This window comes from Coturnix japonica, chromosome 8, assembly GCF_054131305.1.
Source record: "Coturnix japonica strain WE chromosome 8, WE-NBRP24, whole genome shotgun sequence".
In the NCBI taxonomy this organism is placed as follows: domain Eukaryota; kingdom Metazoa; phylum Chordata; class Aves; order Galliformes; family Phasianidae; genus Coturnix; species Coturnix japonica.
Window position 1 is genome coordinate 16,678,571 of NC_140670.1, and position 26,748 is coordinate 16,705,318.

Consider the following 26,748-nt stretch of genomic DNA (forward strand, 5'->3'; position numbering starts at 1 on the left):
GTCTATCAGTTCTTGTAAACTCACCAGGATTACCAGTCTCCAGAGCTTATTGCTCCTTGGAAAGCTTTCACTTACTATCTTCTTAGGATGTATCTTTCTTGTCTTTGCCCAGTCATGTTTCCTGACAACCATTTCTCCATTCAAATCTAGATAGAACTTAAATGCAGACTTGCACAAAGCGGTTTTTATGACTCCAGGAGGCATTTCTTTATTAGGGTGGTGAAAAGCAAACTTACTTAGCAGGATGATCGATTAGGGGAACATGCAACCCACATGAAGTGAACTGTTGGTACCTAGAAATGCCCCATGCCTTTAAGCTGAAATGAGCAGCATCATTACCCTGAACGAGCAAAGCATGCGCCTACAGACACAACAATGCCTCTCAATCAGCTCTTTCAGCACAGACTTGTTACCAAGATGTATGCCCTTGGCAGAGCATGTGATCCTGTGGCATGAGGTGTACTTGAGCAATTTAGGAATAAGCTTGATCTCTGAGCAGATGGATCAGTCCTTGGGCATGCCAGCGCTATCATTTTTATATGGATATGAACACAAGTTCAGACGGACCACCGTGCTATGGACAGAGAACAACAGGGAAGGGAAACCTGGAAAGATTAGTTCGCTCTGAACTCTCATCTGAAGTGTGACCTGGTGGAGTCACTGTCCCTGGAGGTGTCTGAGGAAAGGGCATGTGCCACTGAAGGACGTGGTTAGTGGGTACAGTGGCGGTGGATTGAAGGTGGTACTAGGTGATTTAGTGTTTTTTTCCAACCTTAATGGTTCTGTGATTCTATTCTATGACCACTTCTGGTTTCTGATTTTTTTTAATGATATCCATAGATTTCTGTCTCATGTCGGCATTTGTTATCGAGTCACTCCCTCTGATGCTATGGAGTTGCAGAGCTGTTTACAGGTGGTCCAGCTGACCCTTATATGAAGCAATGACCTTTTCTGCACTGTAACATACTGGTGCTGGACCTGGCTGTGTGAGTTCCTCGCAGACTCCATAGGGTTAGGAGGAGAACTGACTACATGGCATCCAGCAGCTAGCAAATTGCATACCTGCTCTACGTGGGAACCCAGCAGAGCAGGATGGCTCAGGCCCTCAACAGAGAGCTTCCTGGGATCTCAGCCATATGGCATACTGCACTGGTTACTAGTGAAGAGGTTCACCTGGGGCTTTCCTACACATGTGGTTAACAAGACAGTCTACTTCTTCAGCAGGTTTCAATTAGTGTGGCTGCTTTGTAGGCAGCACTGGCTCAGTCTGGCAGCTTTGCCAATGGTCTCAGTTGGCTTCTCTTACTTTTGCCTGCATATCTTCTGCTGCTGATGGAGGAAACATCTTTCCTGGCTGCACAGCAAGGGGTTCTGGAGACACGTGGGCTACAGGTAGTGTACAGCTGGCACATTTGAATGTAATGCCAGTCAGTGAGCTGGGAGAGAAGACTGCTATCATCTTGGGTGTCCACAGGGGAGGAAAGGGTGAGTGCTCTGAAACTCTTCCTTTTCCACTGCGTCTTTTCCCCTCCACAGAGCCTGAGATTCCAAGAGCCTCCTGTCCTATGCAAAGGGGCTGGGGATGAGGGTAAAGGGCTGCTGTATTGGGAAGTCCACGGACTGCTAAAGAGTCTTCTGCCCACCCTGCCAAGAGCCATGTCCTGCTGCGGTGGGACTCGAGCAGCCACAAGGAAAGGAGGAACTGAAGGTCTGATCTGGGTACTCTGACTCATTGCTCAGCTGAGCAGGAAGCTGGTATGACCAGGAAAACAGCAGGAGATGGGTTTTTGAGAAGGAACTGGAAAAGAGAAACCTTTGTGCTTCTTTCAGGTATGTGGAGGGGAGAAGGAATGGTTCTAGACCTGTTTTATTGTGGTGAAGATTGAGAGGGTTGTGCTGCCATGCTTGGTGCTCACTGTGTAGGTAGCTGTCGTGGTGGTGGAGGGGAGGTCAGTGTGTGGGGTGACGCTTCTTGCTCTTCTTCATGCTGCTGGTATTTTGTGAGAGGTTCCAAAAGCGCATTCATAAATCCCAGAGTCAGAAATTAAAACTGGGTGGTGGTTTGTGGTTCATATGACAAAAGGACTAGCACAACATAAACTAGGAAGGAGGCATGTAAAGGTGACAGTGAGCCACTGGCTGTGGGTTTAAGTGCTGAAATAAGTGATGCTGGTTGTTTCACAAAACCAGGTTCCTCATCCAGTTATTACAGAGCTGACATTTGGGAAATAAGACACACATTGAGCCCTTGCGGACAGACCCTGCTTTGCATGAGCTTTGCTGAGATTTGCATTGCCAGGCATCTCACTTCTGCTTGTCACTGTGATTGACTCGTTGGCAGTTGCATTGTGCCACTTACTGCCTGTCACGTTAACTGGAATTAGCTGCCACCCCCTCTCCCAATGGCTCAATCACAGCTCTCCAGCAGCTCAGTTCCTTCTTGCCCTCTGCTGCCAGCCTACTCTGCAATCACTCTTGCAGTAAGAATGGCTTTGCACTGGCATCCCCATCTACCCCCAAAAAGAGCTGCCTAGCCCTGTCCTCTCAGCCATGGAAAAACTATTTCAAACACAGGAGCAAAGAGGAAGATTTTCAGCAGCCATAAAGCTCTGCTTTTCCTGGGAGGTGCTCTGTTGATCCCAGCTGCCAGGGCGTCTCAGTGAATTTCACTGATGATGGGGGAATTATATTTAAACTAATAGGGCAAAGGGATTATCTTTAACAGAATGAGTGAGTACTGCCCTCCTTTTTGCTGCACCAAGGCCCCTCATGATCGCAGACAGCTCCTTTCCCCTCACTGGCCCTTGTACAAAGGGGAACTGATCGCATTTAACCGGCCTACGTGCTCCAAAGTGGGGTCTGCATGAGAGATACAATGCCTAATCCCAGCCCAGTAAATATATACTGTTTGATGTGTTTTGAGCAGTCTTTTGCACATGAACAAGGCAATGAACAGCAAGAGCATCTGTAATTATGTGTGCTACAGCCCTTTGTGCTGAGCTGGTGCCACGAGGCCAAGCAGCTGATCTGCCTCCCACAGACCAGAGAGGGTCAGAGGCCACTGTTGCTGACACCGTATGCTGTGCCCAGGCAAACATTTGGGTTAGAAATGTCTGTACTTGCTGGCCATGTGGAATGGAGATGTATCGCTGTTGTGCAACTGAAGGGCAAAGAGACAGCACGCAGCACTCATGCAACTTGGGATCTGCCTGCAGCATGGCTCAGCACTGTGCTGCTGGGCTGTCAGGGGGCAGAGCTGACAACACGGGCAGCTCAACCCCAAGTGGAGCAGGTGGGACAGAAGTTCCCCACCACAGTCACAGATGTGCCCAACCAAACCCTACTTCCCTGTGCCAGACACTGAATGTCAAGTCTGTCCTCCAGAGATCGCAGAAGAAAATCTGAGAAGCAGGAAAGCATCACCTGTGCCAGCTGCAGGAGGATTAGGAGACCTGCCCGGTGTGTGTGAGAAGCCAATAGCAGAGTGAGAAGTAAATGCATGATGAGTGACTCAGGCTCCGGGCTGGCCCAGCCCAAGGGGTGTGAGCCTGCATCACCTCCTGAGCAGCTCCATCCCACCCAGGGGATCTTTCTTGCCATCGTCCCATCAGGACTGATGTGCTGCCAGAAACCAGAAATAGCGTCCTGAAGAAGAAAAAAAAAGGGGGGGGGAGGGGAGGGGATGGGGAGTGTTTGTGCTGCATCAGTGCATTCTGCTTTGGGTATTTTCAAAACGTTTCTGGCCTTTGCTTGAAAAAGGTTTTTCAGCTGTATTTGTGTGCAAAAGCGCTGATTATGATGGAAGGAGTTATGATGGTGTTATGATGGAAGGAGTCCAAATCAAAAGCAAAGGAAATAAAACACTGAAAGAGACAACGGCCTGGAGAAAAAACAACCCCAGACTGCTGGGAAATCCCAGCTCTTTGTCTGCAGATAAATCTGAGAAGACCAAGGGGTTCTTCCTTTGATTCTCAGGTTTGCCCTGAATCCAAGTGGAAGCTGATACTGGTATAGCTGACTTCTGCAACGAGAAAACATCCATTTTTGATGCTCTTTTCATACACCCCCTAATGCTGCGCCTGACGCAGCCGAACAGGAATTGGAGAGAGCCAAAGAAAATTTTCATAAACACAGAAAATAAATTGCACACAAACATTAAAGCAAAGCTGGTGCATTGTTAGCAGTGCTTTTACAGTGACTCGATATTTCCTGAGGACTCTCATGGGTCCACAATCTCTTCTACCACATCAATCCCAGTATGCTGCGTGCCCATTAGCCCAAAGAGCACACTCGCATTTGTGGGTTTGAGATGGGCTCATGGGTCGGGAGTGGCACACTGAGCTCCATTCCCAAAGATGGGATATTCATCGTGTGCCATCAGACATTGTGGTAATTTGGGATGTGTGGTTGCTGGGGGCTCAGCCCCATACTTAGCAGCCTGCTATGGAGCTGCTTGATTCAAGTCTCAGCCCTCCCAGCACACCATGTGCTGATGCAGGCTGCCCATTGGCAACATTGCCAGAGGTTTATCACCTCCTGTGTTAAGAAAAATGAACTCTCATTAGTCAAGCTCAGCTTTTCCAGTTTCTAGTAATTCTTGGGGCGTTTTGAACCTCCTCAGCTCCCAAACAAGGATGGTGTGAGCCACAGCCATAGCCACTGCTCTCATGCTGACATTGCTCACTGTGTTCTGGGTGTCACTGCTGGAGTCTGAGGGCTCCCACCACTAACACCCAGGAGTGGGGCCCACTGCACCAGCCTCATCCAACTCAACGGAGGTATCTGGTACGAAAGGCAGAGAGGCACCAGTCGGAGGTGATTTACCCTTTTCCAAACCCGGTATCTCAGGCTGCTGTTGTGAGTCACCCTGGGAACCGCCTCCCTGTCTCTCTCGACTATAAAAGATGCTTATTTAACCTGCGTGGATCTCATGCATCACTTTAAAATTGCTGAAGTGGGTTGAAACCTGCCCCCGCCATCTTCGCCAGTGACAAGAGATATTCCAGCCCTCGGATGGGTTGGAAGAATTTTGGCTGGAGGGGAATTCAGGGCAGGTGAGCGCAGCGTGGCCTGACATCCTCACCCACTGGAAGTGGGAGGGACTTGGAACCTCACAGCTAATGTCCCATGACTTTGACTTCACTTCCATCAGTTTTCCAATGATGCACTTCCTGGTGGTCACCCAGGAGCAATGCATCTCAGCATCATTTCTTTGGGGTTCGGGGTCAGGATGAGTCTATTTTAGGTGATTAAACGGCAGCTAAATAGCTGGTATCCAGATCATCGCTGCTTAACCCAACAGCTCGAAAAGAGAAGTGCAACATTAGGGCTGTGTGAGTCCCCCCGTGTTTCTGCCTGTCACAAGCCCTGCAGCAGGTGGCACCAGCACCGAGGGGGGGGGGCTGGAGAAGGGCGTGCAGCACTGCGGATGGAGCAGCAGAGAGCAGGGTTTTGCAAAAAGCTATTTTAGGAGAAGCAAAAGAGACAAACCACGTGGGGACGAGCAGATGTGTTTGTTACGGTGCCAAAGTGGCGTGTCACAGCTGTTGTCACTCCATTACGAAATCCTGCTTGTTCTGCAAAGCGCTGTGGTTTTCCATTTAGCTTCACGAGGAAGAAAAGTTTGACAGGTCGCTGCAGTTAAGAATTCCGAGCAGGAGAGGGCTGCGTTGGCTTTAGCGACAGGATCCACAGCACGGCCTTTGTGCGTGCACTGAGCACTGAGCTTCACGTGCGGACACACGAGTTTACAGGCACGGCCGAGCAGAGGGGCTCCCCATCACAAAGCTCAGCACGTGCCGCAGCAGCTCCGGGACAGCGCTGGGGTGGAAGGGTCCAGGGGCGGCAGAGGGGCTGGGGGGCGGTATGGGGTCTGGGGGTCGGCTCTGTCGGCTGCACGTTTCACGCTCCTCCCGTTGGGGCCGCGCTGCAGCCGGGTGCGGGCGGGACCCGGGGCGCGGCTGGAGGGCGGCCCCGCAAGCGGAGCCGAAACGCGGAGGCCGGGCTGCGGATTGGGCCATGCGGGATCACACAAGGCAGGAGAGCCGCCGATTGGCCCCGCACGGGTCAGGAGCTGCGGGCTGCTGTAAACAGCCGGGCCGACACGCTCCGGGAGGCCGTGGGCTGACCGGCAGTAACCTCCAGGCACGCTCAGCCCGCACCCCTCCTCCCCGAAGTGGTTTTTTTTTTGTGCACATTCAGCCGTTGCGGCTGCGCTCAGCCAATGGGCGGCAGCGGGGTGTGCAGAGCCGGGGCCGAGCTGCCTGGCGCCGCCCGGGGATGGGGGGAGGTCTCCGCATCCACGTGTGCGCGGGTCTGCCCGCTAAGTAGGGCCCACGGACGGAGAGAGGCGGGGATGGAGGGGCCGTGCCCGCAGCCCCCACCTGGCAGCCCCGCTCGGTCCCTCCCGCCGGTGGATGCGAACAAGCGATCGCTTGTTTCGCTGCCGTCCCTTCCCGGCAGCGCCTTAACCCGTCCCTGCCTCGGTCGGGGGGAGATGCGCAGAGAAGCAGCGTTGGGGTGCGTCGGGATGGCAGCCCTAATTCATAGATCACGCAGAGAAGGGGGAACAGGAATGGCTTTAAAACGCTTCCAGGCAGCGAGCTCGGCGCTGAGCTGGCAGCGCTGGAGGGCTCGACTGTGCCGGAAAGCGTATTTTGGGCAGGGGATTTAATGACAGCCTTGGAGAAAGAGGGAGAGGCAGAGATCTGAGCTCTGCTCTCGTGAAACGCAGGCAGAGGGATCATTAATTTTATTTTTAGGCTCGGCTGCATAATCATGGTTGGAGATGGGCCTTCTGCCTCACTTGTTTTCAGAGCGGTTGTGCTGAATCAGAAGAGAACTGGATACCACAAGCAGCAGCCCTTCAATCACCAGGGCGGCCATGCAGCCCCCATCGTGCCCCCACCCTGGGGTAGCTCAGCCTGGGAAACGGATCGTGGGCCCCTTGTGCCGAGATCCACACGCTGAAGGGTGGTGGGATGAGGCAGGGGGGGAAGCAGACAGCAATTAAAGCGACATTTGGAGCGGGGAGTCCCCATTTTTCTTTCACTTCCCTGCAGCTTCGAATAGGGATGGGGAGAGCAGGGCCGGCAGCGGCAGGAAAATTCCCCTGTCTGGGGTGAATGAACTCGTGTGACGCGGGGCCGGGCTGCCGGTATTACGTGTTGTGCCGCATGCATGGCTGCCGGCCGCAGGCGCTGGCACAGGGCCGGGCTGGGTAACCTGCAGTAACCCGCGGGCAGCAGGCGTGCACGGAGGGAGCAGCCATCAGCAGCCGCTCACTCAGCTGCCTTACAAAGGCAGAGGGTGATCTACCCTTCCCCGCTGGGAGGGAGCAGGGAGGAACACAAAGTATCCCGCATTGGAAGGGACCTACGAGGACCACCATGGCCAGCTCAGCCATGTATGGCTAATGTATCAGCCATGAACTGCCTAAGTTCTGTGCTTCTCCCAGTCCCACTCACCACACTGGAAGCCCAACAGGTCTTAAAGTAACATTTTTATTATGAACAAATAAAACTCCAGATCAGCACAACCAGATGTTTGTTTCCGTATTAGTAGAAATTATTTCAAAAAGGTTTTTGTTTGTTGTTGTTGTTGTTGTGTTTTCTTTCCTTTTCCAGTACACAAAACAGATCTATACTACTATGCAGAAATCCCTAAGCTGTGAATAATCGTATCCTACTCTCAGCAATGACAGAGCTCAGGCAGCGTGTAGGTTCAGCTCTCCAGTCCTTCCCCGAGCACCCAACACTTGCTCTCTGTGATACCACCAGGACTGGGAACAGGCCTGGAAGATGCTTCACCCCAGGTGAGGAAGATGCTCACCTGGGCTCAGGGAACGGCCCCGCTGCCGCCTCATCCGCTTCCACCTCTCACAGACTCATTTACACTAAACATACAGACGATGCATCCAGGATACAAACATGCCACCAAAAATATATATATATATTTATAGGTGTGTATATAGATATATATATATATCTCCAACAGAAGTCTACCTAAAATGTTCTATCTGTTTCTTAATCTAACAAAAAATTTCTAACTCAAGTACATTCAAAATCACCTGCACCCACAGTTCAATGTAGGCAATTAAATAATTAAGAAACCCCTCAAATGTTCATAATTCAGCAAAAAAAAAAAAAAAGAAAAAAAATGAAAAAAAAATCCCAAAAAACCAACAAAACAAAAAGCAGCAAACAGCTGTCAATACTTCTATGTATATTAAAGAAAGATTTAAGGCACCCAGAGATATTTGCCAATCTACCTTGAAAGTGACTGGGCAAACACCAGGACTGTTTGGTTACTGTTCCTCAGCTTCCACCCTAATTCCAGATTCTGGACCCAAATCAGCACTTGAAATTCAGAAGGAACCCTTGGTGTCAGTCAGGCCCTGCTTTCTCTGCTGGGACGATGTGAGCTGTTGCAGCATGTCACGCACACTTCTCTGCCACAGGGAATGTTGTGGCTGAGGGCACCAGGAGCAAGGAATTGTTCTCCTCACCTTCCCCCCTTCACAGCTCTGGCTGGAGCACCTCATCCTCTCTGGAGATTTAAACGAGCTCACAGGGGGCCGGTGAAGGCAGCCCTCAGTTGTAGAGCTAAATGTGTTTTCCCCTTTGACCCCAACAAAGCAGCGGGGCTGTAAGGATGCTGCCTTCAGCCCATTGCTGCTACCTTTGGAATGCTGTGAGCTCCTCATCACAGCCCTCAGATGGAGACCACATCGGCCCTGGTGGCCCAGAGCAGAGGGGCCCTGCTGATGAGCAGTGACAAGGCTGCAGCAGGGAGGGGAAAGGAGAGGAGAAGAGCTACTTTTCAGAGCCTTGAGCTAAAGAGAGTTACAGAGAGCACTGCAAAGCAGTCCTGGTTCCCACATGTCTCAGAGCAGCAAAGCCACAGTGGGTGGCTGCAGGGAGGCTTGCCAGGCTGATCTGTGGGGAGCAGGGCAAGGGGCTGGGTGGATGAGCTGCCCCCAGAACCAAGGGGATGCCACCAATCTGCTCCAACGTTACCCCTTCCTGGTCACCTCTTATGCTTTCCTCTGGTTCCATCCATGCATTTAAGCAACATAATTGATACTATTGCTACAACTAATTGCAAAAATAAAAATGGATAATGGTGAGGGGAGCTAAGGAAGAAAAAAATAAAAAGCTCATTCAGCCTGGTGAGGGGCCACTGCACCCATGACATGAACTCCTGCTGCAGCCTGTGCAGCTTGCAGGAAACAACACCCACAGGAACTTCTTTTTCCCAACACACCCTTCAGCTGCCTGCCCACGCTGTCTCAGGCCCGGGTGATATAACCGACCTTTGCGCTGCCTCACCACCCGCGCTGCCTGCATAGCGGGACAGCAGCTTGCTCACCAGGCTGAGCAGCAGGCTGGCAGTCACAGGGAGCCAGGAAGCAAGCTAAGGGACTAACAGGGAGCTGTGTTCTCTCCTGTGTTCTCTTGAGAGTGCATCCCCATCCCTCAGGGAGCCAGGGACTGCAAAACCCCTCAGCTCCTTTCTGCCTCGCTCTATCTCGGTGTTTGTCAGGCACTTGTTAATCGACCAAGCAGAGCCCATGCAGAGGGAGAGACATGCTTTGTAGGTCTTCCAAGATGTCCTCACACCCTCCTGAGCACACAGGTGCTCCCTCGCCATACCAGCTGTGTCCCCTGTGTCCCTGCACCCAAACTCTGGGTCATACAGGGACACCGGGACATCTGTGGGGATACTATTCCTCCAGCATGTAAAGCAGCTTAATACAGTGGTGAAGCTTTGGTTTACATCCTTCTCCCCCTCTCAATTTTGGCACATCCTATTTGCTGGCAAAATCTCGGCAGCATCCAACAAAACCACCCAAGATCTGCCTGGAGCTCTCAGATGCCTTTGAGGCTCTCCTCCTACCACCAGAAGGCTGAGAGGTGGAGAGCCACTCCCCACACTCTGCACCCAACAGTAAGGGAAAGGGACAGGGCTGCTTATCCCAGACAGTGGTTTAGCCATGCCAAGCATAAGCAGCCCTTGAGACAGGAGGGACAGAGGAAGGAGAGGAGGGAATTTTGGGGAGACGGTCACACTGACTTCAGCTCAAATCTTCAGCTGGATGGCATGGGCATCCCTCAGCAATGTGGTATGCAGTGGGCTGCAATGGCCCAGGCTGCTTCCCACCAGCTCCTCCACTGGGGGAGGCAGGGATGAAGTAAAGCAGAAGACAGGTCAAAGGAGTTAGAAATGAGAACAAAAAGGGACAGGGGTGGGGGAAAGGGGTGGCCTGGTGTTACAAAGGCAGAGCTCCAGGTCTTAAATACATCACGTAAAATACACCATGGGAGGAGGTTAAAAATCATTATCATTATCGTAAGCAAACTGGTAGCATTATTCAGTAGTTAGTAAACAGAACATTAAACCTTTGTCCAGCGTGTTCGGAGGGGTCAGGAAAGGAGAAAGGGAGAAAAAGGAGGAAGGAGAGGTGTGGATGTGTGTGTGAGGGGAAGAAGGAACTCAGCCGCTCTTGTGACTCCCATCTCCAGTCCGCATTTTCCGGGCCATGATGACCTCCTTGGAGACCCTCTTGCGATCGCTGGCCAGCCCCAGGAGGCACATGAGGTCGATAAAGGCTGTGGTTAGATTGAAGCGCCAGCCATACTCACTGGCGGAGTAGTCGTAGGGGAATGTATGGTGGTAGTTGTGGAAACCTTCTCCTGCAAAAGAAGACCAAGGAGAGGATGGGCAAAGATCTAGGCAAGGGCCACTGTCACTTTTGGTGCCCAAAGCACCACAGTCCTGCAACAGGCTCTGGATTGAGTCTGGGTTGTTTTCTCCTCTCAGCCCAGTCTCTCCTCTGTGGTCTGCCCCATCACATTTGGGCACAGTCCAGCACTGGAAGAAGCCTGTGCAGGCCCAAAAGAGGCGATGAGGAGTTATGAGACTTTGGAGGAAAATGAGCCAGGAGCCTAGGATGGTTCTGGTTCACAGACTGCACTAATAAACTGGAGGAATCCTAATGGCTTTTCCTCTGCTTTCTAATACAAGTTGAGCTACCAGACAGATCTGCATCAAGTCCATGACAAACCAGGAGAGGCCAATTAACAGTCCTAATGCCAAAATCCAAAAGGTATTTCCAGACGGGAGCAATGCAGACAGACCTCTACTAAGCAATCTACACAAGCCAGTTATCCTCTGCTCTGGAGAGTGTTAAGGTGGGCTTCAGTGCTCAATTACATCGCCTGGACTCCTGCTTTCTATAGTTAAAATTCCTCTCTACTAACACCTCAGGAATGGATCTTTCAGTGCTGGAAATCAGCGCAGCTACAGTAATATACAGGGATGCACAGCAGCTGAGATTTGAGCATAGGGGAACAGATGCAAATGCTAGGATATACTTTCCTTGGTGCTCAGAATTTGGGAAAATGCATGAGATCTGGGTTGTCTCATCTTCAAGTAGCCCCACATCACTCACCACCCTAAGAGCACATCCAAATACGCATCTGCTGGCTTTCAAGATGATAGAAATCTAAAAGCTACAAGCAGAGACTGCAGAACAAATTTTTTGGTCTGGTAAACAGGGCAGAGAGACCTTGGAGCAAGGTAAATAAAAAATTGCTATTGAGATAAGGAGGTGCTAAGTCTAACAGAGTCTTTTCCAGGCTGCAGAGAGGCTAGTGGAAGCTGATAACCCCACTGCCCTTATGTACTCACTGACTAGACTGGGAAACCTCCACATACAAAAGCCGCAGGACAGGAGGGGAAGGGTGCAGGGGAAATGAGGACACCTGGATCCACGGAAATCTCCATTAACAGCTGCAGCACTAGCAGTGAAAATCACAGATGCTCAACGTACCTAGGGCCCCCACGCTGACCAGCGGGTTCTCCCGTGGGTTGATGTTCTGATCATACGGGCGATTGCCAAACATGTGAGCAGCACTGTTCACTAGCCAGGTGGCATTGAGCCCTAAGGTGTAGCGCAGGATGGCTGGAATGAAGAAGCTGATGATGATGGATTCATCCCAGAAGTACCAGGGCACTACAGTGGGCACTGTGAAGCACAGCAACACAACCGAGGGCTTGTAGTATCTGGAAAGGAAGGGACCAGGAGGAAACTGTTCAGTGGCAGAGGCAGGGCTGGTTCAGTCTACTCTTGGGAGATTTTTTTGTCTGAGCCATACAGAGGAAATCAAACACAGAAAGAGAAAGAAAGAGAAGCCCCTGCTGGAGACTTCCAAGTCTTATCTCTGGGCAAGAGATGTGGACTCTTTGTGCCAACTACATGTGTAGAAATGCATGGTCCTGTCTGCTAATGTACACCACAAACAAATGCCATGTTCAAATAGCTGAGCATACTGGGTCTCTCACACTGGAGGGAGAAGGAGGAGCTGAGCCACTCTATTGATCCACAAGAGAAATTCAGGGTGCAAAAAGTACAAGAGTATAAACTGCTTGTTTCACCTGGGACTGATTTAAGGTTTAGTGTCTGTAAGGGAAACAGGTGATCACAGCCTGAACCTCTGATTAACCATCTGAGGCAAGCGAGGAGCCAGATGCAGGAGCACAGGTGAAGGTAATTCAGCTCTGCTCCTGGAATGGGTGGAGCCTGACTCTACCTCTAATGGATCCCATTTAAGGGCTGACCACCACTAAGGTAACATCTCTTTCTGGAGATTGCTCCTATGTGGAGTTCTTGTGGTTAGCCTTGACATTGGTGAGCACCTATCTTGAAGGCCTCAGAGTAGGTGAGTCCTTCTCCTTATTTACCCTCTGGCTATTTATTTCTGACTATATTTGTGCTATTCCAACTGTACATTATTTTTGTATTACTTCAACTGTATAATACCCTACTTGTATTATTTCCACTGTAGAGTGTCCCATCCCTGCAGCCCTGGTGACAAGCTAATCTTTTCCAAAGATGAGCCCAGTACAGCCCCAGACAGGTGACAGGCATGCCACACAGGAGACACAAATAAATCAAGACTATCCTTCCTAGTAACTGCCCCTCTCACATCCCCATTTTCAACTTTCCTTTCATCTTTTTCCAGCAGACCAATGGGAGGGAAGCAGAGGCAGGATCTGGAACGTGAACCACAGCTTCTCCAAGGTTGGCCCAGAGGCATTGCATAGGTGGGTTCTGGGCCAGCCCAGGCAGCAGTGGGACTGTGGGCAAGCAGGCAGGAAAGTGCTTTGTGGTGCCTATGCCAATGAGGTGCTGCAAGACTGGCAGGTAAGAAAGGGGTGTGGAAGGGCTGTCACCAGCTTTTAAATGCTTCCTATAGAAGATCTGACTTCTCACAGAGCTCGTTCCATGGCAAAGCCTTAGGCGTACCAAGGAGTCACATTTCTCATGTGACACCCCAGCTCCCTTCATAGTCCACCAAAGGAGCTCCCTAGCCTACTGCTTGTGGGGTTCCCACCATATCTCACTACTCACCTCCGCTGGAACATCACCACTTTGTCAGCTTTTAAATCACTCAGGTCCAGCTTCTGGCCCTTCTCTATGACATCTGGGTGTTTGCGTACCAGCAGCCAGCCAATGTGGGAGAAGAAGAAGCCCCGCATTGCATTGTGAGGGTCTGCATCTGTCTCAGAGAACTTGTGATGGACACGGTGGTCCCGGGCCCACTCAAAGATGTCATTCTGCAAGGCAAGATGAGCAGAAACTTAGGGCTAAGGCTGGAGATGCTCCCTTCAAATTTACAAAAGGGCCTAAATCCTGTTGGCATGAATGTGCATTAGTCATTCTGTCTTTCTTTAGGATTTGATGTTTTTTTACTTTTAAAGCAGAGGTTGGATCCTCTTTGTTCTTTAGCATCTGCTTCTTTTTTCTCTTTTTATTCTCTGACTCTCTTTTGATATTGTTTTTAATTAGTTAACTTTAGGTCTTGGTTTGAACATCCTCTTGAGCATCACAGGCTTTGATTGGTTCTGTTTGTTCCCCCACCCCACAACAGCCAGTCCTAACTGGCTAATTGATGCCTCCTCCCTCCCACACTCAGCACACGTTGGTCTCTTGACCATGTCCCTACAGCTGCCAATAGGTATTGATCAACCTGCCCCTTTGCTCTACAATGACATTTTCCATGGGTCAGCCTGCCTTACTTTTCCTGGGACTGCCAAATCTGTTTGACCTGGGGGCAATCCTTTTTTAGAATTTAGGTATTTTTCTTCTTGGAAATCAGGCAATCTTAAAAGATAGGTCCTGCTTTAGAAATAAAGACACCACTCCAATGACAGGTAGCAAAATTTGCATGCTCATTTTGAGCGAGGAAATCAGTATGGATTGGAAAATATCAAAGTTTTCATCATTTGTATCGCAAAACACTTTAGCCACTTTTAAGAATAGGTTTCAATGAGCCTGTACTCATTTCTCTACAGCAAGATCTTGATTTGCTTAAAGCCATGTATTACAGCATCCTAGAAAGCAAGAGAAAGATCTAAGCACATGTCTATTTCCTCTGTTACATGAAAGACTCCTTAATCTCATTACCTCATAGGACTTCTATGAACTATGCCTTCTGCTGGAGGTAGTAGGCATGAATCTGTAGAGAAGCCATGCCCACCAGCTACAGCATGGTACTACTTCGTCTTTCATACCATGTGCACAAACCCACATCAGAGATTTCAGGGCAGAAGACTCAGAATCTTCATCAAAACCTTAGCATGTGTCTTTTCTACAGCTCTTAGCTTGGGACCAGCCTAACTGCAACCTTGACTTTCTCAGGTCAGCAGGTGAGGCCTCAAAGAACCCTCCCTCCTTGGGAGTTTCCAGTTTATAGGCTTTAACCAGAGGGGCTTCTGCCATGCTGCAGCTGTCTGATCATCATTAGGGAAGAGCCAGATAGGGCTCAAATTCTCTGAAACCAGAAGCCACAGGTGTCTGAGCAGCCAACAGGCATTTTCTGGAGGACCTCAGATAAGACAATCTATGATCTTTTCTGGCCTGAATAGTTACTGAGCTGCTATCAATAATGGGAATGAGCTAAACTGCAAATTAAACTTCTCTTCATCTTGTTGAGAGTAACTATTAAAAGAAAAAAAACTCAAGAAAAATGGTACTGAATTTTCAGTAAAACTTTGAATTAGTCCCTGTTGAAGCTGGAGTATCTGTCTCTCATCTTTATCTGTTTCCTATAACAATAGTTCAGCAGACTCTTTCCCTCTTCTGCCTTACAACCCTGTGAAGGATGGTCCTTGTATGGGACTAGCCCAACTCATTCCCATGCTGGTAGCTGGAATCAACAGCTGGGTCCTTCTTCTTTTTCATGAAAAACTGATTTGGTACTAACAGAGAGAAGAAAGTGAATGGTGCTTTAGAAACTTTTACAAGACTGGAGAAAACATTCCCTCTGTGTTCTGATTACATGGCATGAAATTATATCATCTATGGATGCACGGTGAACAAAGAGAGATAATGGCTCTAAAACAGCTGGCACACTTGGGCTTTACCCTTCTCCCCACACTTCAGCTGGAAAATTACTTAAGGGCAAAGCACTGGCACTTTTCTGTACACCTTTTATCCAGCAGAAAGTGCTACAGTCTTCCATGCTACCCACTACTTTCTATGTAGTACCTATCTTGTATGAAGTACAGCTGAAGTTCCATTAGAGCTGCTCCACAGCAATAAACAGGAGAGACTGACAATTTTTCTGTGCCAGTCTAATTAGGGTTTTCACTCTAACTTTTTCAGGGTTATCTCTGCTACTTTACACAGTCCCTAAGGACTGCCCTACTGCTTGTTTGCTTTTGCAGATGATGAAGTGCTCTCAGGAGTGATTAGGCAACATCCTGAGGTTCTTACCAGCTGCCTGCAAGTCAGTTGGGCCACTCAGAATGGGCCCAACCCTCCCTCCTTGAAACATCGCTACCCTGGGATGACTCTCTGCAAGCTAGTGGTGTGACTTCAAATTAGAGTCATTCCTTGCCACTGCTATTCCAGAATCAAAGAAACATTAACGCTCAAGTGCTTTGTCTTTCTGCAGGAGCAAATTCCACAGTCTGGCTCCCCAGTACATGCAGATGTGTTCCTCCCTTATCAGCAGCGCAGAGGAGGGAGAGGCCACCCAAATACCAGGAGAGCACTTGACACCTCCTTCACACATCCTCCTAAGGCAAGTACTGGAGAAGCACTTGAAGGAAGCATACATTCTTGCTTTGGAGAACTTTTCTACCCCTGACTTCAGCGAGCAGTCCTTCCCCCATCTCATTTGCCAGGTTCATCTCACAGTCACCCTCTGAAGCAGCAAGGTGAAGGCAATGAGATGGACTTCAGCAGCACGACGTTAGATGGAAAGGGTAGGTTACTTGCTAACAAAAGGTAGTAGGAGAGAGGAACCTGTCATTGTCTTGTGCCCTGTATCTGAAACACAGACTTGGGAGAGCATGTCTTTCTGAGGACTTCTTTCCATACGAAGAGCAGGTGCTTACCTGGAAGGCCATAGAGTTCACAATAGTCAAGAAGATCCGCAGGGGCAGTGTGGCTTTGTAGGTTCGATGGCTCCAGAGGCGGTGAGATCCAGCTGTTATCCCGAGAGCACTCAACATGAAACACAGAATGGCTGGAGAGGAAATGAAACCATTGGAGCAGTTAGAGCAAGCAACAGAAAGGTAAACCTTCCCCCAAAGCTGTGTCTTCAAGAGAAGAGCTCATGGAAAGCATATAGGCAGTAATATATCAACTTGAGAGTGCAGTTACTCTAATGCAAAGCATTTCCCCTCATCAGACAGTCTTGCTCTGGGAGGAAGAGAGGCGCATCTACCAGATGTGTCTACCAAGGAGTGGCTTCCCCCATTCCTCCCATACTTCCTGATCAAGGATTTCACTTTCCTATCTCACCTACTGTCACTCTTTTGCATTATTTTAACTTAAAGGTAGTAGATTATCTTAGAGTTCTTGAGGAGGACAGATCAAGCCCAAGCTCCCTACCTTAGTCTCAGCTGGTTAGAAAAATATCTAGCCTATCAATTTAATGGGAGCTCTGGGAGAAGGAGCATTTTCCTGCTTTCTCAAAAGGGAACTCCATCATTGGCAAAAAATTGCAGATTTTAGCCAGTTCACTTAATCCTACAGACGGCTCCTTATTCCTACAAGTAGGCCCGCTGATAAGGATCACTAGTACAATTGACAATACCATTAATTCCAGCCAAATGGATCTGATGAAGCTTATCATTAATTCAGGAAATACTTTGCTAGTAACATGACTAAAATCAGAGATCAGAAACGCACGTAGGGCACTGGTGCCCTGTTCCTTTATTCAAATAATTCAGGCCTTTGACACAGATTTGAATAACCTCAGACTCTGCAGTAACAATTAAACCCACTCCTAGATGTTGCAGATGCTTCCTATTAGCGGTAGGAGTGTGACACACCATCATTCTCCCTTGGGCACATGTTGCTATGCCCTGCAAACCAGATTTCATAAAACCTCTGGGTAACCTACTGTGTACATCTGAGCAGCTGAGGTAGATTTCCAAGATAGACAAGCAATTTAAGGCAGAGCTGAGAGCAGCATCTCTCCAACCTCTATATACTCTATGAGAAACACCAAACAGGGAGTCCATAGAAAAAAAAACAATGGCAGCTTGCAGTGGGCGTTGGATCTAGGATGTAGGGGGTAACTTGCTAGGGAAGGAGCCAAGCTCCCCACTGTGGGGCAATTAGGTAAGAGTTAAGGGTGAATTGGGCATGGAAATGGAACTGTGCATTCTTTCATCATCTTTAACGGCACTAGAAAGTAAATACCACATTAGGTGAGTACAGGCCCTATTTATAGCCTAAGTTCAGTCTTCCCTTTCTAGTTAACCCTCACATGCTGTCCCACAACTAACTATAACTCCATGCTGTCTTGCCTTTTACCCATATATAATAACTGTAGTTTATGTAAGGGACAGAAGTGTTCTGTGGGAAAGGACCTGGTTCTCCAGCTATGCATATATGGCACACAGACTCAAACCTGAACTCTTCTTGGGGGCTATTAGCTCTGCCAGACATACTTATAGGTTATGACAGTGGTAACTGGAGCAGGAACAAGATTTGGACAATGAGACTGAAAAAAATGTTGGTGAACAGAGGAATCAGTACCCTGATGATTCAGATGGTTCGTCCCCATGAACAGATGATGATGACTTAACCAGTGAATGAAGATCTCCCAGGAAATGAAGAAGAGCTTCTCCAAGATCACTCATTAGGATGGGAATTGGAAAGGAAACAGGGAAGGTGAGATGAAGTAGCCCAGGCTTTCATAGCTGCTCTGTCATGCTTCCCCAGCCTGAAGGACTTAGGCACTCCATCAGCTGGGATTTCAGTGTCATGTTTGGTACCATGACATGATTGTGGCTTTGCAGTATCTAATATCCCAAAGTTTGGCACATCCCAGAGGATGTTGCCAATGACCCATTCAAATAAAATATAAAGAATTATGACCACTGGCAGTAAAATGCACTCAGCGGTCCAAAAAATGAATCAAACATTTCAGATTCAGTCATGCCTATATGACTCAATAGCCTTTACCTCTTTGTGGCTCAGATTCAGACCTCAAGTTATGATGGGAAGCCAGGAATGTGCTAAAGGCATTGTCACCTGTATTCAGCATCAAGGATGTTTACATGAAGAGGTGTCCCTCCTCCCACAGGTGTCCTTGGGCTTCTGCTCAGAGGGAGGGAGGAAAAGCTACAGCTCTAGATTGTTTTTGTTTGTTTCCCTGTCGAATCTAGCCAGGTTGTGAGTGAGGTTAGCAAACAGTTGCTGCTCTCAGGAGAAATAAATCAATAGTAAGGAAACATATGCGGGCTGCATAAGGGGAACAGTGTTTAGAAGGAGCAAAAGGAGCTGCTGTTGCTAAACTGTAACTTCCCTGTCTGGCAAAATCAGAACTTCCCCTCTGCACTCAGCAGAGAAGCACTGCTGCCTGCAAATTAAGCCTGGGGAGGACACCAGGAGAGGTGCTGCCAGTAGCAGCCTTGATGGGAAAGTAGAAACAGACTTCTGTGAATGTTTTGCTGGAGAATTTCAGTCTGTCTGTTGCCTAAATTATCCAGCAAGATCATGGATCAGGAAAGTATCAACCCATGTTTCTGCCACCACTGCAAGGAGCCAGGTCATTAGGGGTTAACGCAAATATCACCATCTGATGTACCTGAGGGCCAGGAAGACAACCTGCAAATCATGTTTTGGAGGAGTGAGCAGTGAGAGAGGAAACTGCCCATCCCCTCTGCATCCTTCCCTTTCAGATTCAGTCTGGCAAAGGAAACAAAATCTGCCCACAGTCCCTAAAGAGTAAAAGTCTGGATCGGATTTTGTCAAGTGTAGTGGAGAAGATAGTAATTAAATATGGGAGCTAGCAAGAAAGCCATAGCACTGGAAGGGCTCAGAAAGCTTTAGATATGGTGAGCTTTCACCTGATCAACAATCCCAGCTCGTTCTGGGAGGCTCTGTACCAGAGAGAGATCAGAGGATACAATGCACACAGCAATGCAGAACAGCAAACAATGATGAAGGCAGGGCTCGAGAGCTTGGGAGACAAAGAGGAATTAGCACACAGAGAAATGAAAACAAAAGAGGATACAGTCACCAACATAACTGGTTTCAGAGGGACAGAAACATCAAGGAGACATTGGCCTATGTGAAGAGGATACAAGCAGAGGACTGCTCCTTATAAAAAATACAGTAGGGTAGATCAGCTACCTGATGCCACAATAGAGAACATCTGGGGCCACAATGATTTTATATTACATGTACATAGCCTGAGGAAGCAATGATCTAAACAAAGAAACAGCTCCCAAACTACAACTGGGAGAGATGCTCTGCCATGAGCCCATGGCATGTGGACAAGTCCCTGCTATTCTTTTTGTGTGTCAGAGGGGAACTGTTCTTTCCTTGCTGGGAAGGTAACAGCAAGACCATGAGATGACACTCACAGAGGCTTCCTATGTCCCACCAAGAAAAGGGTATGAGCTGAGACAAGAACAATGCAAGAGAGAGCAACATGCCTTGTTGAGAAGTCAAATCTATGGAGGAAGTGCCCCAGCCCCAGAGAATGTGCTGGAAAAGCTTTGTCTGGGCTGCAGGGTGCAAGAAAGGGTGGTCCTTTTCCAGAGGATGTGATCTGGGACAGGGAGCTCTCTGGAGCCACTGCAGCTCCATTAACACAAGATGGATCTTCAGATAGCCCAAAAGCAATGCAGCTCCTCTAATTCCATGTTCTCCCCTTCCCAGGGCACTTGTCTCTCCAGAAGCCACTGAGGAATCATGCAGTGCCTCACAGTGGCCGGACAGTCACTGGCACGTCACATCAGAGCTGGCTGAGGAAGGGGAGTGATTGGGGTCAGGAATAAAAGCAGGGCAGATTCCCAGGAAGTGCCATAGGATGCCGTGCAGATATCCTGAACAAGCACATGGTTGTAAGGACACTGGCTCAGAGACCATTTTGGAGGTAAGATGGGGCTTAGCAGAGTGCAAGGCATCGTGTACCTTCTGGACCAAGATGCTCGAGCCCACTTAAATATCTCAGGAGAGTTCATGGAGATGGGTTGGATGGATTGGAAACAATAGCACATCTCATACTGGACATTAAACCAGTAGGCCCTACTCACCTTCACCCTCCTCCTTGCAGTAAAGCCGAGGCTGTTTGGGTGGGGGTTGGATGACTCCGGCTGCCAGCACGCTGGTGTGAGACAGGTCAGCAGCTCCTGCCTGCAGCCAAGAGCTCAGGAAGGGGACATCCCACCACACAGACAGCCCAGGAACACTCCTCCAGTGTTGTGCTGAGGCTGCGTGTTCTGCCCAGTCCTGCCAGCCCCAGGGAAAAATGCAGCCTGTCCTTGAGGCCTGTCAAGTTTTCACAAGGGAAAGGCCAGCAACTTTTTCTTACATAACATCCTTGTGAAAGGCCGTGCTAACAGTGTGGGAACAGAGAACACTGCCTCTGTTTCTGCAGATGATGTAGCCAGATTCTTGAGTCCTGTGGCATCCAGTGGGCTCATCCCCAGGCGTCTTACTGTGAGATGCACAAGTAGTTGGGGAACCACAAAGTCTGGCAGCCTAGACTGCCATCTCCTTACCAGCACAAATGCAATGCTTATAGCTCAAAGCCATAAGGATGACCCACCCTGGGTACCATCCAGCAGGGGCAGCAAGACAGAGCAAGGGACTTCAAGAGGACCTCTGTGGGGTCTGTCCTCCTGGGTTGGTCAGGATGCTGCTCCCATCTGAGCATTGCATAGGGACACTGCTGACTAAAAGCACTGCTGCCATGCCAGCATGTCTCTGAATATGACTGGGGTTTCCCATTTCAGGATGCTCTGCTTCACAGAAAGGCAAGGGCTGGATACAATCTCTAGATCTCCCCGCTGGGAACAATTTTGTTTATTGAACCCTTTGGAAGTTCACACAAAGCCTCGTGCAAAGTGAGGCTCCCCAGCAGATTGGGCCTCAGTCCCAGCTGTCTTTCAAGCAGTCAAAGAAGTTTGGTTCCTGCGCAGGAATAGGTCTCAGAAAAAAGGAGCTTCTCCTAGCTACCTTCTGCTTGGTTGTGCTTTCCATTGGAATTCGCTGCCTGGAGAGCTGCTTATTTATTTTTTGAAAGCTGTCACACTTAATTCTGGGATGACGGATGCTAACTGTGTTCTTGTAAGAACGATACAAGAGTGAACTTTTACCCTCAGCACAACTGTATTTTGTCTCTTTCCCCTCACAAACAAATGGAGTCTATGAAGACTTACATAGGAATGGTTACTTCGGGCAAAAGCCTCTCACCAAATTTCTTCTATCTGCTATTCCCAGCCACTCCTAAATGGCCTCTTGCTAATATCTTTCTGTCTAACTTTCCAGGACCATCACTCCAATCAGGAGACATTTGCTAGTGTCTCTTAGCTTGCTATGAAGCTGGCAGAGCATCTTCTAAAAGCAGACCTCCACTTACTTCTCCTTCTTGAAGCCAAGAGAGAAAAAAATCCCACCCAACCACCATGTTTGCAGATTTTGCAGAACAAGCAGAGAAATGTGCTTACCCCATGCCAAGGTCTGGATCTTTGCATAAGGGATCAGCGTCAGCCCGATTATGGCCCCTAGATGCAGCAGGCTCATGAGGATGATATTCCTCCAGACGTATACCACAGGGGGCCTGGGGCCTTCCTTCTCACGGTAGGTTTCATCAAAGAGATCATCTACCATGCCTCGTTCTGCTGCCACGGCGTCATGAGTGAGAAAGTCCTTCTCCACGACGGCGTTCCCATTCTTGGTCACCCGTGAGGTGATGGTGGTGGTGCTGGAAGCAGGGGAGAACTCCTTGGAGAGACGGCAATGGATGTGTTCAAGAATGGGAAAAAGGGAAAACAAAACAAGAAATCGGTGGTTACAAATGCAGGAATGTAGTTACAGGCTGTGAAAGGGAGAGGGCTTTTTCTTTCTGGGGGGAGGAGGTGAATGGTGGACACCGTGCAAAAAGTAAACAAAAAGACTTGAAAGCCAGTCTTTCATCTATCAGCACTTTGGTGAGTTCTTTCACAGGCTGCAAAGATCTTTATTTTCCTCCAGTTTTATGAGTGGGCGGTTTTAAGGTGGGCTTTCAGTCTGGGCTTGTGCACAAGCAGACAACAATAAAGGAAACCTTGTGAAGGAACAAGGAGATGGGGGAGAAGTATGATCTAAAATATTAATTTTTTTTAAGCCATCAGGCTTCTCCCAGCCTTCTGCGTCTTTGTGTTACCCCAGTAGGGATCACAAGGTAACATCAGGAAGCTCCTTTGGAGAGCCTCTTTGTGTCCCCATGCCTCCCCACCCAGGCTGGGATGCAGCAGGATCTCTCACCTACAGATAGCCAGCCCTACAGCCCCCACTTTATGGCTGCTGTTGGGCTCAATCACTATTCACCAGGCAAACTGAGGCACTGGAAGGCAGACCCATGAACTGAGGCCACCAACGCAAGGACAGGAAGCTTTAAGAAGCAAGCTCTCTGGATCTGGCTCCTGGCTCTCCCATGTAACCATGACACAACATTCCCTCTCCGCATGCTTGTTTGCCCTGGCACAGTGACAGCCCGCCCAAGCAGGCACGCATGATGAAAAGAGCAGGCAGGACTGACCCTCATGAAACAGGTCACTGAACCCTGAATCACCCATTTCCACCTCCATCCTGACAGCTGCGTGTTTGCTGGTGCTCGCACCCCTTCCGCGGGCCCAAGCCCAAGTGCACGCCTGGGCCTGACCCGGAGGTGCCACGCACGTGGGCTGCGGGTGGTGGGGATGTGCTGCCCAGCCCTGCCTCCATGCCTGGGGGCTGTGGGCCTGTGCTGCACAGCAGGCTACGAAGCAGCCCAGAGGGAGCAGGAGAGGCCATGGCTGAGCTCAGAGCCTGCAGTGGGGAGCTCTCTTCCAAAGAGAAAGCTCTCCTGAATTAAAAGCAGACCGAACCCCAGGCAGCCGGGATGTGTGAAGGACCAATTCCGCCATGGCCTAGTTTCCTGAGGGAAGCATTAAAATCAGGCCAGGCAGCTTACATGGCCAGTCCAACTCCTCCCTTTCCCAAGGGCAGAAACTAGAGGGTTACAAACATACCTTCCTATGGGGAGGAGCTGGCAAAGCCGGGAGATTCCTCACATTTGGGAAATATAATGATTGCAAGGCAGGGAGCCCTCTAAGCTTTTCCTTCTGCAATTGAACATACCCGAGCTAGAAAGATAAACCCTGCACACTGCTGAGCACCCTGCTGCTCCTGCTGGCACCGGCTGCCTCCACAGCCCAGCCACTGGCCATCCCTCCCTGCTTCTCTAATTAATGTCACTGAGCGTGTGATTCTCCAAGCTGCTGGAGAATTCAGAGGCAGTGCCTCAAGAAGAGCTGTGAGAAATGGCTTTTAATCCAGAGAACAGGCAAATAAAAATCCTGCCCATTCCAAAGTGTCAGATATTCTCATCTGACATTTTGGCAGGAAGGCACAGTTTTCTTCCTTGGCTGGAAGACAATCAACCAAAAAGACTGAAGACTTGTCTATGCAGGAAAAATTCCCAGCAGAGATCTGGTGGTATAATTAGACGGGTAATACTCCCCATATGGACATGCTGCTTCCACAATAAGAATGTGGGGTTGGAACTGCATTTTTCTCCTCTGCGATGGATTATGTCACAGAGTTACATAGGAGGAAGAGGGAGAGTGCAAAGGAAACAGCAGAGAAGAAAAAAAATAAATACTTCTTATGCGTTGCAGTAGACAAGCGAGGAATTTTATCGACATACCTTTGCTGCTAGAATTACACTGACATAATCAAACAGGTCATTTCTCACATGTAAACTAATCACAAATCAAAAGGGCCATAAAATGGCCGTGAAACAGCTCCACCGTTACAGATCTGGTGGAAAGGACTGGGGGGGGGGGGGGAGGGAGGGAGAACTGGGCAGCTATTTAGCTGGAGACCGGGGAAACCAGGAGAAAAAACACCCACAGTTTTTTAATCCTTTCATGGTCACCGTGATTCCTACAGCTCCCATCAAGGACAATGGGACAGGAACTGATCCGGGGTCTGGAGCTGAGAGAGGGAGAGCATCAACTAAATCATCTTTGTGAGCTCTCTCTCCTTTCTGAATGACTTTGCAGCTCTCACATGCACAACAGATGTGCTCCCCATCTCCACGCCCCCCCAAGTACCCTCCCAGCATCAAACACTGTATAGGTGATCCTGGTAACCAGACAGCTCTACAGCCAGCTGCTGCTCCCAGGGTTCAGCCTAGGGCCCCAAGGGCACTGGATCTCAGGTCCCACATATTTCAATATACCCAATGTGACCCAGGGACAGGATTCTTCCCAGCCTCCAGGATATGCCCCAAAGTACACGTCAAGACCAAGAAATGTGGTCTGAGCACGCTGTCCTTGGCATCCATTTCAGATGGTGAAAGGATTATAATTATTTACATCACAGCATCCCTGGAAGGTCATAACACCTGCACAAAAGGATGGGAAGAGCCACCACGTGCTGGTGACAGGGGAGGCAGGGGGCTTTGGTTTATCTCCCATTCCTCAGCACAGGCAGAACAGGGAAGGATGAGAATGCGAGAGCAGGAGCAGCACGATCAGCCCCTGCATCTTGGGGAGGGTGACGGCCGGAAGGCAAACAAAAAATAAATAAATAAAATCTCAAATGTTCTCTAACTCTACGTATCTCCCCGGTGCCGGGTTGTTATTCAAGCTGTCTTCTGCCAAAAATGGGCCGTCTCCCCAATGTTTGCTCGGCTTTGGCAATGCAGACAGTCATTCATTTCATCTGGGCAGCTGGCCGCTTTCACCTTGCGTCTGTCCTAGAGACGCTCTTTGCTGCAATACTTGGCTTAAAAACGCTGCAGAGAGCCCTTGCTTTTTGGAAAATTAATAAAAAATACAAGCCGCAGCCCGGACGCTCCACTCCCTAAATCCCCACGACCTTATACCACAAAGGACTTATCCCCTGCTAGCAGCTTTGGATGGATGTTTTAAAACAAGCCCGTATTTCACGCTCAGTCTATTCGAGAGCGCTCCCCCCTCGCCAAACCGAGTCCGGGCGCTACTCCCGGCGGCAGATGCCCCCGTTTCATTCACCGTCTCCCGATGAGGCTGAGCGATGCCCTACGAGCGCACCGAGCACCTTCGCCTCCCGACCGAGAAGTGGATCGCGCCGCCACGCACATACGTGTGCCGCGGTCACGCTTGGATGCCCGGCCGTTCCTGTAAGCAGGACGAGGCGAGGAGCGGACAAAGCCCTCCGCTTACCCCGTCTTGTAGCAAGTGAGCAGGCATGTGGCTGCTGTGTCCCTCGGCGGCGGTGCGCGGATGTCCCCGGTGGCTGCGGCGGCTGCTGCTGCTGCGGGACTCTGGCTGCTGTCGGCCCCTCACCGGGCGAGTTGTGCGGCTGGGGAGGCGGGTGCGGAGGTATTTAAGCGGGGCCGGGCTCTCGGCACCCCGGCCTCCCTGTGACCCCCTGCCCACTGCGAGATGCGTGGGGTCAGCGCAGCGGGCGGCGAGTATCAGCGGGGGTTTGGCTCTCGGCGTGCCCGGGAGGGGAGGAGGGGCGGGCAAAGGGGGCGGGAGGAAGGATGCTGAGGAAGAGGAGGATGGCGAGGGCCAGGCTCTCGCATGATGCCTGGCTGCTTTTTTTCTTTTTTTTTTTTTTTTCTTTTTTCCTTTTTTTTTTTCCTCCCCCTCGCGAGCCGATTGGCTGCGGGAAATTTGGTGCCACCTCGGTTTGCCCTCGCCATTGGCTGCCCGCAATCTGCTGTTCGCTCCCCGCGGCGCGCACCCTGCCCGGCCGCTGCTGCGGGCGCGCACCGCGGCTCCGCTCGTTGCTCTGCTCTGCAGCCGCCCCTCTGCACCGGGGCTGCCCGGAGCGAAGCAAGAGGGGAGCGGGGACCCCTCCTTGGGCAGCGAATTGGAAAGAAGGGATTTCATTGTCAAACAACTGCTCTGTGTTGGGAGCTCTGCAGAGAGCTTCATGGATATGTACATGTATTATTATTATTTTTTTTTTGTGTGGAGAAAAGTGCATTCTCAACTGCATGTCTGGATCACATGTATGTGTATTAGGGTTTATCTTGATGTACACAGTCTGGAAAACGCTGGCTGTAACCTTTAAAATGAATTCCTGGGCATTTTCCACCAGCAAACAGTTCTTTCTGGTAGAGGGTGGAAGAAAGGGGGAAAAAAAATATAAAAGCTCTGGTTGGTATCAGCTATTTTCTGTTAAACGTTCTCACCAGCCCCAGTAACAGAACCTGGACTTCCTTGTTGCTGGGACTCTTTGCCAGGGAG

General features: G+C 49.7%; 1 protein-coding gene and 1 long non-coding RNA gene across 2 annotated transcripts; one reads left to right on the forward strand and one right to left on the reverse strand.

Annotated features, from left to right (window-relative positions):
* Window positions 1-1,536: 1,536 nt before the first annotated feature.
* On the forward strand, window positions 1,537-3,773 carry LOC146759963 (uncharacterized). The gene is made up of 2 exons (XR_014948651.1): window positions 1,537-1,830; window positions 3,385-3,773. It is a non-coding gene; the product is annotated as an uncharacterized LOC146759963 (long non-coding RNA).
* A 3,713-nt stretch (window positions 3,774-7,486) lies between these two features.
* On the reverse strand, window positions 7,487-25,850 carry SCD (stearoyl-CoA desaturase). The gene is made up of 6 exons (XM_015866817.3): window positions 25,714-25,850; window positions 21,988-22,264; window positions 16,408-16,538; window positions 13,415-13,620; window positions 11,834-12,066; window positions 7,487-10,694 (listed from the first exon to the last, which is right to left on the reverse strand). The coding sequence occupies exons 1-6, from the start codon at window positions 25,738-25,740 to the stop codon at window positions 10,495-10,497; spliced, it is 1,074 nt and encodes a 357-aa protein (XP_015722303.1). The 5' UTR covers window positions 25,741-25,850; the 3' UTR covers window positions 7,487-10,494.
* Window positions 25,851-26,748: the final 898 nt, after the last annotated feature.

What these genes read in the sequence shown, in the direction of transcription:
- SCD (XM_015866817.3), bottom strand. Translation starts at nt 25,740, where the DNA reads ATGCCTGCTCACTTGCTACAAGACGGG. An exon ending in CTCACTTGCTACAAGACGGG is followed by an intron (nt 22,265 to 25,713) that starts GTAAGCGGAGGG and finishes CGTCTCTCCAAG; the next exon opens with GAGTTCTCCCCTGCTTCCAG. An exon ending in GGTCAGCGTGGGGGCCCTAG is followed by an intron (nt 10,695 to 11,833) that starts GTACGTTGAGCA and finishes CTTCTTTTGCAG; the next exon opens with GAGAAGGTTTCCACAACTAC.